We start from the raw sequence: 12,249 nt of genomic DNA, 5'->3' as shown, positions 1-12,249 counted from the left end.
TTTGCCTAAAAATCAATGGTATTGAACATGGTCAAAAGACCAAACTAAGAATAGAAAAGTATAATAAACCGTCAACCGTTACTTTCAAATGGTTCAACTCTCTCTTCGCCCCTTGAAACTCTCCCTAGTCCCTAGTTTGTTTTACAGCCATGTCTTAAATTTTCTATATAATCAAATCTTTCTTCACTCATCATTTCGCTCACCACACTATTAATATTATTCCCCAAAGGCCAATTACTGAACCCTTGGTGTGGGTTCGATTGGCCTGGTGATTCAACTGAGCCTAAATATTGTGGTGTATAGACTTAGTATAACCGCGTCTTCAAGTGACTCGGCCATCACCGCCCAAAATTTTATAAAAATACAAAAAAAAATGGCTATCAAGGCCAATCTTTTGTGTTTCTTTTTTCTAGCGTGTGCTTCATTTTCTTGGGCACATATTGGTGAGTATGATGAATATTGGCAGAACAGAGAGGAGCATTCAAGGAGGGCTGCCCTTGAATCTTATCACCCAAATCCTGAAGAAGTCACCAACCATTTTAACTATCATGTTCACTTGTAAGCCCAATGTCTTTTTTTGTGAATTTTGATCAAGTTAAGGTACATAAATTTTTCCCAGCGAACAACATTTTTGCTACAAAAATCCGGCAGAAATATAACATTATGAGTTTATGACGTGAAAGTATGAAACACAGCATTTTATCCGTACTAGAAAATGGTTGCATTAGTTAAAGTAGATTTTTAAAGTTTTTTGTTTAATGAGGCCCATGGTCACTCTGGTCAGGCACATTGCACACTTCACACGATTTTTGTTGACATCTTTGATTTTTGGCGCAGAGCCACGGAAGGGAGCAACAGCACTAGAAGGGGATTGAGACCATACAAAGGGCCATGCATAGCAACGAACCCAATTGATCGTTGTTGGAGATGCCAACCGGACTGGGAGAAAAACCGAAAGAGGTTAGCAAAATGTGTTAAAGGGTTTGGCAGGAATACAACCGGTGGGCTAGCTGGAAAGTTCTATGTAGTAACAGACTCCTCAGACGATGACATGGTGAACCCAAAGCCGGGAACCTTGCGCCATGCAGTCATCCAAGAAGAGCCACTATGGATCATTTTTAAACGCAACATGATTATTAAATTGAACCAAGAACTCATGGTTACTAGCAACAAGACCATTGATGCCCGTGGGGCTATCGTGCACATTGCCTATGGTGCAGGTATTACGGTCCAGTTTGTTCAAAATGTAATCATCCATGGCCTCCGTATTCATGATATTAAACAAGGTAGTGGTGGCATGATTCGGGACTCCGTAAAACATTTTGGCTTAAGAACTCAGAGCGATGGTGATGCCATTTCTGTCTTTGGATCGTCAAACCTATGGTTTGATCACATTTCTATGTCTAACTGCAAGGATGGACTCATTGACATTGTTCAGGGATCAACTGCTGTTACTATCTCTAATTGCCACATGACTCATCACAACGATGTAATTCTTCAACACAACTCACATAGATATTATGAATCAATCCATTTTTCGTTTAATGCCTATAATGCTCATAATGGATGAAATTAATTCTTGCAGGTCTTTTTGTTCGGAGCTCAGGATGCATATGAACAAGATAAAATCATGCAAGTAACTGTTGCATTCACCCACTTTGGGAAGGGATTGGTACAAAGGATGCCAAGGTGCCGATGGGGATTCTTCCATGTCGTCAACAATGACTACACTCACTGGCTCATGTATGCTATTGGTGGTAGTTCAAATCCCACCATCATCAGTGAAGGAAATCGCTATGTTGCTCCTCAATCTGAGAATGCTAAGGAGGTATTGTTCACCATTAGTAGAAACTAATGCGTGTGCATGTATATTAATATTGATTTCGCTTATGAAGAAATCTCACTTTTTTTCTTGGTTGGCTGGAAATTACAGGTAACTCATAGGGACAAAAAGAATGGTGAGTGGAACAACTGGAATTGGAGATCAAACGGAGATTTGATGAAGAATGGAGCATTCTTTGTTCAATCTGGATCTCCATTCAAGACTAGACCATATTCAAACAAGCACATGATCAAACCGAAACCAGGCGCTTATGTGGGCAGGCTTACACGCTTTGCTGGCTCTCTGAACTGCAGGGCCAAGAAACCTTGTTAGCATGTTTAACTAAATTAAAAACAATAATCAACTGTTGCAACAAAACACAGTATTGTGTTGTTACTAGTTGAATATTCGTTGTACGTACTTGGCTGTTAATGTGGGATGAAATTGAGAGAGAAAGAGAAATTGACTGGAGAGGCAGATGAAGTGAAGGTGAAAATAAGTTTTTTAAAAGGTATTTATGTTCATTTGATTAAGGATGTTGTGCTGATAGTGAGTAGCTGTATAGCATGTTTTTTCAACATTATTTTTGAATTTTGATGGCACAGAGCATCTCAATGAGAACTTCGCACGTCGTATTTCTAGATATATAATAATAGTAAATAATTAAATAACCTAAAAAAAAAAAAAAAAAAAAAAAAAAAAATAATAATAATTGTTTAAGACACATTTAGGTTCCTAAATTATCCTTTCTTTTATGAAAGTATATCAAAGAGGAAAAAACAAAAACTTTATTAAAAGTGTTTATCCTTCCAAGTATTATTTTTAAACACAAACCCTAATTAATTTGGAAGATATTATTGGATTGAACTTTATTGGGGACTTATTTATTTTTTTTTTTTTTTTGATATTTCATTTTTTTTTCTCTTTTATTATAAAAAGGAATTAGATCAAAAAGAGATAAAATTGTAGAATTTAGTCTTCCTCCTCCCACTCATCAACTTAACAACAAAAATCTCCATCAACTATCCATTAATGTATTTTTTTCCTCATAAACAAACTTTAAGAATAAAAATTTCCAACCTCCATATATAAAAATGCCCACGTCTTTCATTCATTTTCTGCTAATTGAGAAATTTTCAATTTGATATATTTCTACTAAATTCCTTTAACCCTTCTACAATGATGAAGAAGTAATTGCAATAAGAAAAAATCAAATTTGAAGCAACTTAAAAGGAAAAAAAAACAATTTGTTTTTTAATTTTTTTTTTAGCATTCTTTTTACCTTTATTAAAAGTTATCTTATTGTAGTGTATGAATACACATATACAATATCATATAGTAACACAAAGATTCTTCAAGGTCCGATATACTTAGCATATATAATTTTTATTTTTTTTTTTTATTTGTTGTTTTTACCTTTTGGAATGAGTCTCTCGTTTAAAAAACATATTATAATTTCTTTTTGTTTTTCAAAACTATTTGTTTAAAAACTCATCATATTGGAAATATCTCAAAATTAATTTGGAAGATATTATTGGATTGAAGCTTTATTGGGGTATGGCAAAAACTGAATTAGTTATGGGGTACTGGAGTATTTTTATGGGATGTCCAAGATCACCCTAGTATAGTGATATTTCTTGATAATTGAAATGGATATTAGTTCTTACATATGCGTACATAACTGCATAAGTTCTTGAATTTTATGATCAAAACAGAATGTAACATCCCCACTAACCTAGCCAAGTGAGTGCATTGTGTGTGCTGAGCGAGAGATGCGTAGAGAACATAGATGCTAAATTGCTAATTAATCATCAATGACATTACGGGACACCACCCCCTCTCAAGCATAGATGTTAATTAATCAGCAACGGCATTACGGGACCACTGCCTCCTCTCATTAAACATTTAGGCAAGCATTAGGATGAACGGGCGTGTTCTTTGGGAAAAAGACGTACATTGCTTGCATTGCTCCACTATGCTAATGAAGACAAACTATATACTCGAGATCCAAAAAGACTCCCATAATAGAGCATACATTCTCATCGATGTTAACATTATGATCTCGATTTCTCCAGCAACCACTGCAAGAACTGAGAAGGACGATTGAGTTCTTTGGTCTTGTCCCGGCACTGTACGATATTTATAGGACTCAAATCAGCACCAATATATAAAATCGTTCACCACAAGCATCGTGTAGAGTCCCCTTCCGAACAATACTATCTCTGACTCTGAAATTTGGTTTCAGATTACTATCACCCTGAATAAAGCATGCAAGACTTTCCCCTTCGGCCCTTCCTCATAAGTCTCTACCAAGACATCAGGGTGCACAAGAGGATATAGAGGCTCTGGGAAAGCCACATCTCTAAACTCTTCGAAGTAAATTGAGAAGGATGATTCGTCCTTGTCAAGGCAATATTAATGCGTGGTCTCAGGAGATAAGAGCAGAAAGTGCGCACAAGGTACAACATTCTGTTGAAGTTATCAGGTTAAATAATATTCCACGGACTAAAAGGGCACTACAACCTTACAAGGAAGACATCTCTATACACTAGACTCGCTTATATTGTATCTTGTGAGACTTCCAAGTTTTATTTCTTCTCAGAATGTCCGGCCTGTTGGTACCCGTTTTTTGACATGGACTACAAGAATGTCCTCCAATTTTGTTCACTTAATTAACTTACCCAAAATACAAATATAATTTATTTTTTTTTTTTGCTAAAATCATTTGTAGCACGATGAAGAAGTACAATTGGGGTGGTGGGAGTTCAATCCCAAAGAATGAGAGTATTGATTATTGAACACTGTATAGCAAGAAAATAATAATTACAAAAGTAATTGAAAATCATATCATGATCATAACTTTTTTGATAACATCAGGATCATAACTTAATTATTGAGCAATTTGCTGTATACTTGAAACAATGACAAGGTAGGAGTCGCACCATTCCACCTTGGGTCTGTCACTCAGAGGCAGTTGGACGGCATATCTTCCAGGGGGTGCAGGAGGATCTGGCCATGCCGACAAATGATGTACAAGCCATTTATGCTAATTTTAAATAGAGATTCGAACCTTTCACTGTTTAGCACAAGATATCTGCAATAAGCGAAGTTAATAATTAGATTTCGTTTTATAGTTTTAAGGTGCATATATAAATTAAACAATTTCATGTATTAATATTTTCCTTTATGCTAGTGCAGGGCTCAATAGGTCCTCAGGGCCTGGACACAAAACATGACTACCATTCACTCTGTTCCCCTGAACAGAAAACCATTGTTGACCACGAAACAAGCCATCAAACCTGCCTTGTTGGGATGATACAACTGGAGGTAGATAGCCGTAATGGATGCTTAAGTTTTTTTTTGTTTCGGAGATGAATGAACCAAGGAAATGAAAATAAATTAAAATTATAGTAAACCAATTCATAAGCACTAACCTTTCATATGATTGTCCCTCTACTAACATTTTGTGGCACCAAGACAAACTTTTCACGTTCGATGAGTTTGGTGAACTGTGCAAGGAGAAGATATTAACATATTTACCATCTGATCAATGTTGTGTTTCCCTGTGAGTGCATATTGTGGAAATGTACCTCTAATTATTGTTGATTTGCATTTAACACATGTATGAAGACACGGATCTACATACAATGGAGATAGATAGCTGACCTGGGAAGTCTTCAGTTCCAGTTCTTCCCACTCTAAGGATGAGTGAGTTCCCTCAACGATCCCAGCTCCCGCATATATTAGCGCGCCAAGACCCTGGATACATGTTGGTTAGTATAAGTTAACGCAGTTTCCAAAAGAAGAAGTTCAATAAAGGGACTGCCAGTGAGTTTACCTTTTCAACTAAGGCAGATCTAATCCCAACAGCAAATTCAGTTTCTCTTCCTCCAAACCAACCAACAGGACCAGCATACATTCCCCGGTCAAACATTTCTGAACAGCCCCAAGGAATCAGGTTTAACATTGTAATGTAATCTATATAGACATATAGTAGCAGCATCTAAAATAGTTTTCAAGATCAGGTTAGCAAGATTATAGAGCTTTACAAGAAGAGTATTGTGCATCTTCCAACTACAAGGTAATGATACTCATTTTAAAAATTCTGTAACTATAGATAATTTCTAACTGTTTCCTACACCACATACAATGCCAATCCCAGCCCAAGTCAATAGGTGTTAACACCAGATTGCAATCAATGGATCCAACTCCTTGCAAGGATATTGTTTTGTATTCTTGGGTATAACTTTTCTTCCCTGATCCCCTTAAATCCCTTTTCCCCGTGGAAGGCGAGATTCGAACCCAAGGCCTTTGGCCCAACCTCCCAAGTCTTGAACAGTAGGCCACTGAACCCCTTGCAAGGATATTGCTTCGTCTTATTAAATTGGTTAAAGGATCTACGGTTTAATAAGTATTGCCCGTTGCTCAAATATTTTATTAACAGTCGTATAACTCTACTTGTTCAACAATTAGGGAACTCAAACTTCGTAGTACACAATACCTCAGCTGTGCAGTTGGCAAATCTTCAGAACAAGGTTTTAAGTGGTTAGTTCTAATGCCTCATAGGCTGGCAGCACAATGTCGTTATTTTATTTTTCTATTGGTAAAGATAAATTTTAAATGTCCAATCAAAATGTTAAGTAGGCTGAAAAGCCTATAATACAAAGAAAAGTGAAAACACATCGGAGTAACAGAACTTTCATCTCAAAGCCTTGAAGGACTCTCAATTTATTTTTCTTTTTTCTTTTTGGTTATTACAATTCATAATTCAAGGTCGCTAGGACTCAGCATATACGAATGAACCTTTCCAAGTCCAAACTAAAAAATATATATAAATGAGGAGTCAATTATCTACTTCTGTTTGTTATTATATTCCAAAAAGTAAAAAGAAAAAGAAAAAGGGAGCAAGTTTACCAGTTTCTACTATAAACTGGCGTGCAGCTTCTGTAGGAAATCCGCAAACTGCTGGACTTGGGTGAAGAGAAGACAATATTTCAAACTGGAAAATAGATAAGCAAGCAGATTGTCACAGACAACAGAACTCATGTTCAGTATTAACTGGTAATATGTTTTCAAAGACTCAACTGATTATTTAAGACAGCAGCAGAGGAAACAGAAATCAGAACCAAAACAGTACATGCCGAAACGTAATAAGCAATCCATGACTGAAGCCTCCAGGAGAAGAGAATCTTACAATTAGACAACTAAAACTATATTAGCTATCTGATGGTTTACCTCATCATCTTCATTTCTCAATCGGCCTGATAATTGCGCATACAAATGCTGCACCCTTGGAAGCTTCCGAATCGCTTTCTTTGGTTCGACAAACACAAGGTCACATATATCCTGAATACAGCAGCTTTCTTAGGGGGTGGAAAAAGAACTGAAGCGTTGTCCCAAAAATAGTATAAATATGCAAAGAAGACTTGTATAAAGGATCAAGACCTTCATCACGTACAAATTTGGGAATATGTAGTACAGCATGATAAAGTTGTTGGTACGAAAGTATTAATGCTTAACTTGCCTCTAGCTTTTTTCTGATGCTTTCTCGTACAATAGTAAACTCGAGATGGTCCTTGGGACTGAAATGAACAAGAAACTAAATGTAAGAGCGTAATATCTATTGGCTATAAATAATTACAAACACCATGGTACTGCCGAATAAAATTAATAACCTGCAAAGTAAATCATCTTCTATTTGAATATCAAGAGCCTTTGATCCACCCCTGGCACGAGTTCCAGCTAAGGCCTCGCTAGAAACACTGAGGTGTTTTCGGTGAAATAGTTGCTCTGGCTATTCACAAAGTTCGCATGAGTAGTTAGTCAGAACGTGTTGGCAAGTTACTATTATAGAACAGTCTTATGTAATCTGGAGATACTAACAGCTGGTTACAGCTCATTCCAGTTTTTTCACTTTCTGTATATACTGCTATACTTACTCAAGAATGGTGAGTAGAACATGGGTGTAGACAAAGACGTTTCCACAAATGTGTTTGATCTAGCCTTTGGGATTCCTCAGTACATCTTAAATATCGAGGGTCATATCTAGGGATGCTTAAAGACACTACACATTATAGAACCATAAAAATGCATTGTGTTCCAGGGAGAAAAGACTTCTTTTTTTTCTCTAATCAGTGAGACCTACAGTGTTTCCTATAAATGCAGGGGCTCCAGGTGGCTGAATACAAAACTGATATGCATTCTGTCCTTCAACCTGCATATATCCAATCAAATAAATTATCTGTAGTGGTTTTTAAGACAAATCTATTAAGTGAAAAATTAAAATTAGAAAAAAATATTACCTGAAGATAAGCTAACCATTCGATAGGATCCAGATCAGCTTCAGCAATAACTCTGCTACTCCGTGCAAGTACAACCTAAACTTCCATGACAAAAGTGAGGCAACAAATTAGTCACTTAATACTCATCAACTAATTTAACATGCAGTCAGAGCACACATGCTTTCAATCATTTATCAGCAGAGTTCAAATGTCCAACATTATTCATTTGGATAAACAGTTGTGCACCTTATCACAAATGGAAACAAATTGAAGGTTTAAAGAAGAACAAATTGCTTTGAGTTTTTCAACTAAGATGTTAGATGGCTGAAAGAGGGTAATATTAAACCCAAAAGAATCCTGCATGAGCACTTTGAACAATGGTTAACTTGAGATACATGACGCGCTTGAATACCTTAACTAGATCAGAGTTGCTTCCAATGATCATTTGCAAAGCTTTCTTGACAGCAACATCCCAAGAAGCTTTATTGGGAACATGATTAATACTAAGGATGAATGAGCTTGGAGCTTCCTTCCGAAACTTTACAATAGTCGAGGAGATCTGCGGTAATTTGATATATTATCAGTTGAAATCAAGTATTGCACTTCACAAGTGATAGGTAGCATTACAATGATGCATATGTAGAAGGATGAGCAAACCTAACCTGAGACAGTGTAGCTTGAAGTGTCTCTACTGCTTGTCCCCAAGTCCGCAAAAGCTTGTTGTCCCATGCAATAGTTATTGCAAGTATAGAGCTTCCTTTGAGCTCGACAAACTCAACCTGTCATTAAGTATCTAGGAATGGGCCATTTAAATGCTAAGGGTAACACAAATAAAGTAATTGAATCACCAACTGCTTTAATAAAAAAAAAGTAGGTTGTTTACCAGGGGAACCATAAAGTAAAATGAACCAAAGCCCTCCCATTCAAAGGAAATGTTGCTCCTCGCATCGAAACGAATGGCTCCATATGCACGAATTAAAGGACAATCCTCAGAGAGGAACCTTCGTTAATTGAAAACAGATTAGGGTCACACTTTTTTGAAAAGCCATCATAACAAAATATAAAGGTGTTATTCTGGCAATTAGTTTGGGCTTTGACATGCAATGCCAAATCTCAAAAATTCAAAGCATCTGTTCTTGTTGCCTTCCCTTGTTATAACAATGGCATATGCAATAGTGAAAGTGTATAAATTTCCATAGCTAACTGATCAAAATAACTTGGTGTGCCCTGTTGCACTATGGTCAGCATCATTGTTACAAGAAGTTACTGTGGCACCTCTCTAAAAGTTATTAAAGTACAAAACCTTCATTACACAATTCCAAAAGAAAGGTTCCAAGCTACATTTTATTCATCGAGAACCATATAATAAAAAACCAATTACAATCGCTAATAGGAGGATAGCAATAGCAGTTACAGTACTAAAATGAGTCGACTTAGCAGATGTTCTGCTGCCTTCCTTCTGGATAGATTCCTTATCACTCTTCAACATCAAGTTATCCTCAGAACCAGATGCAGCACTGCCAGGAATAACCACCTCCCAGAAAGATTTCGTCATTAAAGAAGTCCCTTCCTTTTCAGGTTCCAATATGACTGAGGGGTCTGTTGGAGCTTCAAAACACATCAACTCCTTACAATGATCTTTCACCACCTCAAATGTCTCCAACGATTGTAGATAATCACAAATGTAGACATCACCTATCCACGGAACAAGAACTCTTCGGGGAAACGACAGGCTAGCTGGTTTTTTCAATAAATGCAAAGCAAGTTGACTTACAGATCTCTCCGTCGATATCTCACTGCTTTCTTCTTTTTCACCATCCATTTCTTCTTCTGCCTCATCACATATAATATCCAGTCTACTCTGCAAACTCATAATAATATCTCCCTTTATATCACTTATAGCCTGTTGAACACTCTCTTTCGGATTCAAATACGTGTACGAACAAATAAACCCTCTAAAAACAACAACTCCAACAATCTCCTCCCTCATTTCACCAACAAAATCATTCACAAACGGCACAATCAACTCAACGTTATGTTCATCACCATCCGAAACACAAAACCCCTCACCATCTCCAACAACCAAATCTCCATCCACAATAGCCTTAGCACTTTTCAACTCTTTACCAATCCACAAAATCCCATCCCTAACAACATCTCTAAAACTCCCCACATTACTCGAAACAGGCAAACACAATTCAAAACCATACATACATTTAAAACTCTTCAAACTACCCAACACTCTCCCTACCTTAAAATCACATATACTAAAACCCCCACCACCCGAATCAACCCGACAACTACGAACCGTCAATTTCCTAGGACTATAACCAAAATGTACTATAATCCTATCATTAAAATCGCAAACCGGGGTGGCATTCCCAACCCCTTTAATCACCTGATATAACAAACTAGTACAAGACTGAAATGAAGTATCTGGTGCCCATAAGTAAACACCAATAACATAAACACCACCTAATAACATACGTGAAACTTGTCTAGCATGTTCTTCCACCCAATCAACGTCAATTGTAATGTTGGGCTTTGAGGATTTGGTTGTTTTTGAAGGTTTTGAAGAGGTGGGTGTGGATAGAGATATTGGGGGTTGGGAATTGTCATTTTGGGGTGTGGGGATTAAATTGTAAATATAGGAACGGGATAATGTTTGGTTTGTTTTGCCTATTACTAAACCAATTTCTATTGGAAGGTTTGTGGCGTTGAAAAGACGGGTTTCGAATGTTTTCAATTCAGGTTCATCCCCAATTATTGATTTCACCATTTCTGTGAAAACTTCCTCTTTCTTCCCTATTTGTGTTGTGGATCCGTGGGCTTTAATTCTATGGGCCAAAATTAAATTAAATTAAATTATGCCCAAAACAAAAGCCCAAATAAGCAGAAAATGTACTAAATTTTACCTCTTAATGCACTTCCAGTCTTGTAATGAGAAAGAGTGGGATTGTTGGAAGAAGACTGCAGCACCTACACCAGCTACACTCACTGGATTTGTAGTTGAAATTGAACATACTCCGTTTGTGGGCTCCAAAAAAGGATCTAGTAATTTGTTCTCATCTCTACCGGAGAAAAAACAACGAGGGAGCTGGTTTTGAGCGTGGAGCCATTCAATAGCTGCTACATGTTGTTCAATTGGTACCTTTAATTTCAAAATTCCCAACATAAGAAATTATAGTTAATTTAAATGTAGTGTATTTATAGATAGAATGCAAGTGATTTGGCCATATTTTTCGTCTATACTATCACATAATGACACACGTAATTAAATAGTTAATCAAATAATTGTGGGGCTGCATGGTACAACTCTCTCTCCAGCGTATAAAAGTAATAAAACTGTCTGAACTCTAGAGACAAGCTGTAAATGCATGGAGCAGATTATCAATAATATATTGTTTGTAAATTGACTAAATTCCATTTAATAACTATATAGAAGATAAGGTATTGGTTGCGTGGCATTATAAGCATCACAACTTCTCTTTAAAAACACATCTCTAATCCTAACATTAATGTAGCTGAAGGTGAACAATGTGAATATTTAGTTGGATTGGATAGGATATGAGTTAGTTACCTCTAGACGAATAATTCCTGAGCTGAAACAAGGAGGTTGGGAATTCAACTCAGAAATTGCGGAGCTGAGATGCGCTAGAGCGGTTTCTGGAGTTGGTACTGAAGGAAATCTTCGAGTCTGGATGGTCTCAACTGGTGTCCTGTAGTCTCCTTCACAGCCATTCATAGACAAAGAGCAACACTTGTATGTCCGTTGCTTGAAAGAAGATAACAGAAAGGTTTAACATGAGAAATATACAGCACTAGTTTACGAACTATGTTGGATATAAACCACACTAAGCAATGAATGAATACAACTTACATTGTGAAGAGAACGAACCGATAAGTGACTTGGAACAGAAACTGAGAAACAACATTTAATGGTGAACTCCGTAGCTATGAATCGCGTAAATGAATTCTCAGCTACAACAGCTGCCATGAGTGTGAATTTCAAAGACAAACAGGGAAAGAGATGAAGATAAACTGTTGTGAAGTGATCGATGTATTGTACACCTTTCTTCTCAGTGATGAGATTGGAATTGTAGAGTTCAGCAGTTGCAAAAGATGTGGTGAAACCTTTTATAACGC

The 12,249-nt window shown here is 36.8% G+C and overlaps 3 protein-coding genes across 3 annotated transcripts; 1 reads left to right on the top strand and 2 right to left on the bottom strand.

The window, feature by feature from the left end:
* Window positions 1–197: 197 nt before the first annotated feature.
* LOC147522719 (pectate lyase-like) lies at window positions 198–2,443 on the top strand. Its single transcript, XM_086594873.1, has 4 exons — window positions 198–558; window positions 838–1,489; window positions 1,586–1,828; window positions 1,934–2,443. Exons 1-4 carry the CDS (start codon window positions 374–376, stop codon window positions 2,153–2,155), a joined length of 1,302 nt encoding a protein of 433 aa, XP_086450999.1. The 5' UTR covers window positions 198–373; the 3' UTR covers window positions 2,156–2,443.
* A 2,128-nt stretch (window positions 2,444–4,571) lies between these two features.
* Window positions 4,572–12,232, bottom strand: ICS2 (isochorismate synthase 2). The gene is made up of 16 exons (XM_086594893.1): window positions 11,984–12,232; window positions 11,684–11,878; window positions 11,019–11,254; window positions 8,987–9,104; window positions 8,766–8,882; window positions 8,516–8,662; window positions 8,125–8,199; window positions 7,968–8,036; window positions 7,498–7,616; window positions 7,347–7,404; window positions 7,058–7,168; window positions 6,737–6,821; window positions 5,661–5,758; window positions 5,489–5,581; window positions 5,257–5,331; window positions 4,572–4,916 (listed from the first exon to the last, which is right to left on the bottom strand). Exons 1-15 carry the CDS (start codon window positions 12,098–12,100, stop codon window positions 5,260–5,262), a joined length of 1,710 nt encoding a protein of 569 aa, XP_086451019.1. The 5' UTR covers window positions 12,101–12,232; the 3' UTR covers window positions 4,572–4,916; window positions 5,257–5,259.
* Window positions 9,432–10,924, bottom strand: LOC147522718 (oxidoreductase, zinc-binding dehydrogenase family protein). Its single transcript, XM_086594902.1, has one exon. It carries the CDS (start codon window positions 10,880–10,882, stop codon window positions 9,452–9,454), a length of 1,431 nt encoding a protein of 476 aa, XP_086451028.1. The 5' UTR covers window positions 10,883–10,924; the 3' UTR covers window positions 9,432–9,451.
* Window positions 12,233–12,249: the final 17 nt, after the last annotated feature.

The sequence above is a fragment of the Coptis chinensis genome, chromosome 1, assembly GCF_015680905.1.
Source record: "Coptis chinensis isolate HL-2020 chromosome 1, ASM1568090v1, whole genome shotgun sequence".
NCBI classification, from domain to species: Eukaryota; Viridiplantae; Streptophyta; class Magnoliopsida; order Ranunculales; family Ranunculaceae; genus Coptis; species Coptis chinensis.
Note: the sequence above shows the minus strand (reverse complement) of the source record. Positions and strands in the feature narration are given on the sequence as shown.

Bases quoted from the DNA above. Each gene is read 5' to 3' on its own strand.
- LOC147522719 (XM_086594873.1), top strand. From the start codon at position 374: ATGGCTATCAAGGCCAATCTTTTGTGTTTCTTTTTTCTAGCGTGTGCT. The intron at 559-837 runs GTAAGCCCAATG...TTTTTGGCGCAG, and splicing joins TTTAACTATCATGTTCACTT to AGCCACGGAAGGGAGCAACA. The intron at 1,829-1,933 runs GTATTGTTCACC...TGGAAATTACAG, and splicing joins AATCTGAGAATGCTAAGGAG to GTAACTCATAGGGACAAAAA.
- LOC147522718 (XM_086594902.1), bottom strand. From the start codon at position 10,882: ATGGTGAAATCAATAATTGGGGATGAACCTGAATTGAAAACATTCGAA.
- ICS2 (XM_086594893.1), bottom strand. From the start codon at position 12,100: ATGGCAGCTGTTGTAGCTGAGAATTCATTTACGCGATTCATAGCTACG. The intron at 7,617-7,967 runs GTAGGTCTCACT...CTTTGTGAATAG, and splicing joins CTGCATTTATAGGAAACACT to CCAGAGCAACTATTTCACCG. The intron at 5,759-6,736 runs GTAAACTTGCTC...GGGGCTGTTCAG, and splicing joins CCAGTTTATAGTAGAAACTG to AAATGTTTGACCGGGGAATG.